Source organism: Nematolebias whitei, chromosome 21, assembly GCF_014905685.2.
Source record: "Nematolebias whitei isolate Nwh7 chromosome 21, NemWhi1, whole genome shotgun sequence".
Lineage (NCBI taxonomy): Eukaryota > Metazoa > Chordata > Actinopteri > Cyprinodontiformes > Rivulidae > Nematolebias > Nematolebias whitei.
In genome coordinates, this window is record NC_056518.1 from 35,059,961 (window position 1) to 35,064,345 (window position 4,385).

At 44.5% G+C, this 4,385-nt stretch overlaps 1 protein-coding gene across 1 annotated transcript in view; it reads left to right on the plus strand.

The window, feature by feature from the left end:
- The window catches only part of sptb (spectrin, beta, erythrocytic), a gene marked incomplete in the record, with an annotated part of 116,707 nt that overhangs the window by 84,098 nt on the left and 28,224 nt on the right, over window positions 1-4,385 (plus strand). The window contains 1 exon segment of the mRNA XM_037694728.1: window positions 3,440-3,684. Coding sequence (XP_037550656.1) covers window positions 3,440-3,684 — 245 coding nt within the window.

Consider the following 4,385-nt stretch of genomic DNA (forward strand, 5'->3'; position numbering starts at 1 on the left):
CTGGAGGAAGGACCTGCTGGAGGAAGGACCTGCTGGAGGAAGGACCTACTGGAGGAAGGACCTGCTGGAGGAAGGACCTACTGGAGGAAGGACCTACTGGAGGAAGGACCTGCTGGAGGAAGGACCTGCGGTGACGCTCCTTTGTGCATTTAGGAGCAGGAACCTGTCACTGAACGAGCTCTCCAGTTCAGCAGCAGCTTCATGGGGTGGAGACGTTGTCCAGCAATGATGTGATTTTAGCTGGAGTCCTTCTGTCTCCCACCACCTGCACTGGGTCCAGGGGGTGTCCAAGCACAGAGCTGGTCTTCTTGATGAGCTTATCTAGCTGCTTCTTCTCAGCTGATGATAAGCTGCTGCTCCAACACACAACACCATAGAAGATGGCTGATGCCACTACAGAGTCAAAGCAGGTCTTCAGGAGCACCCCCTGCACTCCAAAAGACCTCAGTCTCCTCAGCAGGTAGAGTCTGCTCTGACCCTTCCTGTAAAGTGCATCAGTGTTGTGAGACCAGTCCAGTTTATTGCGCAGGTGAACACCCAGGTACTTGTAAGAGTCCATAATCTCGATGTTCACACCCTGGATGTTCACCGGGATCAGTGAGGTGGACCTGTGCCTGCGGAAATCCACCACCAGCTCCTTCATTTTAGCAGCGTTGATCAGGAGCTGGTTCTGCTGGCACCAGTCCACCAAGTCTTGAGTCCGCTGTCTGTACTCTGAGTGGTCCTCACCTGTGATGAGGCCGACTGTGGCAGAGTCAGAGAACTGTTGCAGATGGCAGTGAGGGAGTTGATGGTGAAGTCTGCAGTGTAGAGGGTGAAGAGGAACGGTGCCAGCACAGTTCCCTGTGGGACCCCTGTACTGCAGACCAGCCTGTCAGAGACACAGCCCTGTGCCCTCACATACTGTGGGCGTCCAGTGAGGTAATCCAGTATCCACTGGGACATGTGGTGATCCACTCCTGATAACTCCAGCTTGTCCCGCAGAAGTCCTGGCTGGCTTGTGTTGAAAGCACTGGAGAAATCAAAGAACATGATCCTCACAGTGCTTCCAGGTTTCTCCAGGTGGGTCAGAGCTTGGTGCCTGAGGTAGATGATGGCGTCATCTTCCCCGATGCCAGGCCGGTAGGCAAACTGCAACGGATCCAACGAAGACCTCACCAGGTGACGCAAATGGTTGAGGACCAGCCTCTCGAGTGTCTTCATCAGATGTGAGGTCAGAGCCACCGGCCTGTAGTTACTGAGGTCCTTTGGATGTTTGGTCTTTGGTACTGGTACCACCCAGGAGGTCTTCCACAGTTGTGGTACTTTCTCCAGCTTCAGGCTCAGATTGAAGATAAATGCCATGATGCCACACAGTTGATCTGAGCAGCACCTTGGGAGCCTGGAGCTGATTCCATCTGGACCTGCAGCTTTACGCACCTTGATCTTTCACAGCTCGTTCCTCACCTGAAGACTGAACACTAAAAGAATGTAGTGAACTTGACCTGATGTCAAAACTAAGCCTAAGGTCAAAACCCTTGACCTTAAGAACCTAGTGGGACAGAAACTGTCATTTCATTGATTTGAATCCAGAAATACAGGTTCACCCATCCTGAGACTTTCTTTCTTGAAAATTCAAGTGAAAGAACACTCTCTTTTCTATTATCATTACTGTTTTACAAATGTTTGATAATCAAAGTGTCTTAGTTCAAACATTTTAGATGTTACAGTGAACTAATCAATTTTATTAACTATAAAACAGTAACAATGATTTTTTGAGTTGCTTATGCAAAGTTAGAATTCATGTTAAGGCCTGTTACAGAGTAATTATGCATTTTCTGATTTCTGTCTTTGAATGAGCAGTGTACGTTTTCCAAGGTCAGGAGTCGAAGCAGACATGTGTTGGAACAACTGTCTTGTTTACATCCTCTCAGACGTCAACAGAGAAGTTGGCACCTGTTTCTCCAAACTCGCCAAAACATTTCTCTCTCTGTCTCTGAGAACATTTTTAATCTGTTCCATAACAATTCTTGCTGTTTTCTGACTTCTAGTAACCTCTTACGTCACAAACCACACCCCTGTCTGGTTGACATTGACCAATCAGAGACTCCCAAATGAACCGGAAATAGAGCCTCTTCAAAATGTCGGTACTTCCTAGTTTTCCCAGTGCTGTGTGGTAGCAGTTCTGAGAGGGGCGGTGAAGTGGCAGTTCTGTGATGTGCCCAGTTCTCAGTTCTGTGAGTTCTGTGAAGTTCTGGTGGAGTTTGGCTGGGAAACAGGAAAACCCTGACATGACCGCAGGGCTCCTCCGAGTTTTATGGGATTATAACATCTTCCACCTCTGAGTGGAACTTCTGAAGGACTCCACTCATGTGAAGTCCACTTGCTGAGGTGAGCTTGTGTTGGACGGAATATCTTCACTGCTTCGGACGATTCACAGCCATCCTACGGAGACGCTGAAAGGTAGCGTTAACTGGAACTCCGTATCCGCTGATTCATCTTCAGAGAGGTAACGAGTCAAGTTTACTACCGAGCGTACCGAGGAAAAGCTGGGTTCGAATGGAGAGTGCTGTTTCTGAGTGCCGACAGAAACATTCTCCCTCATCCATCTTTCACTCCTTTAAACTCCATCTTTCCATCTTTAAATTCTTCTCTCAAGTAGAAATCATTCCAGATATTTTAGAAATGTCTGTGTAAAGTTTCAACCATCGCCGTATGGTTTTCTAAGTGTACAGCTGCTGATTAATTAGGTTGTTAATTTCATATTTTGCCAAATTAATGTAAATGTTTGATGTTAAACTTTGATTCTGTAAATAAATGGCCACATTCATTTTGATGGGTCAAAGATAAATAACGTCTCACGTTACATTTTTATTAAAATCAATGCACGTATGTTACACAGTCCAGAAAAATGAAGAATCCGTTTTAATTGATGAATATATCTCAGCATCTGTTCATCTACAAGAACACTGACAACTAGCCTTTAAGATTGATTTATTTTACACACGGAGCTCCATGAGTTTCTTTACTGCATGACACTTTGATCACTAAATATCATTTTCACCACCGAACCTTGTGTAGCAGCAAAGCAGGGTACCTGAGGAATCTACGAGGTAGGCAGCAGAACAAGCTGCTTCATAAACCGAAGTAACCAGTAACTAAATATTCTATGTACTACATGAACTATACTCAGATAAAATGTTACATACGCTTTACAGTACACTGGTTTTGTTTTTTGTCCAATATTATGGACTGAACGTCCCTGATCTGCGATAGAGCGAGTCTGCGAACATCGAACCGGATATTACTACTTTATTTGTTTTAGACCATATAAACTAACAGAAACAAACAATTGGGCTTACAATTATAATATATATAAAAAAGCAAGAAAAGGGAAGAGAGTTGGGGCTGGGTGCGATGTTCACAGAATATACGTGCTTAATGTTTGTCCATCTTCCAGGTGCAACAGTTCCAGGAAACAGCCTCACGGCTTCATGCTCAGTATGCTGGGGACAGAGCAGACGCCATCCGGACCACTGAGAAGGAGGTGGTAGATGCCTGGAAGGGTCTGCTGGACGCCTCTGACGGCCGCCGAACACAGCTGGTGGACACGGCTGAGAAGTTTCGCTTTTTCAGCATGGTGCGAGACCTAATGGCCTGGATGGAGAGCATAATCCAGCAGATAGAGACTCAGGAGAAGCCCAGGTGCAAATACTTCACTTAATGTGTACACAATAATAATAATTCAGGCATTTCTGTTTCACTCAGAAATCATCACTGATGTCGGCAAACTGTTTGGAAGGCATTTCTATTACTTAAAAAGGATTACTTGTAATGTCCTAAATGTAATTTAGAGGGTTATTTAATGTATATAACCAGTATACACACATGAGCACCACTCCCATCTAGAAGCAGGTGAACATTAATTTCACTGTATTTTGTTAACAACCGCAACAGAAAAACTGATGAATCCAGATACTCTTATCAAACAAAACAAAAATATTTTAGAATAAAAAAATCAGTCTTAAAGACCTGCAGTTGTTTTTAAATCGGCTTTGTGGAAAAGGTCTGTGATCACAAAGTGATCATGAACAACTGAAGTGGAGGGAGAGATAAGATGATGGATGGAAGCAGGTTTGTTCATTCAACCTTTATTTAAACAGATAAATCACATTGAGCCTCAAAGACTCGTTTACAAGAGAGACCTGTTCGGACAAAGTGGTGAAACGTGACAACATGGGTTTTGGAGGCAAAAAATTCCTAACATGCTCTTAATCTTTGCCTGAAATTAAAGGCATGAAAATAAAAAAATAATTAAAAAAAACTTGCACATAATGACACCGACATTCCGCAACGGGTGTGGGACGCAAGGGCAGTGAGCATGTCCAGAGACAACACACAGAGAC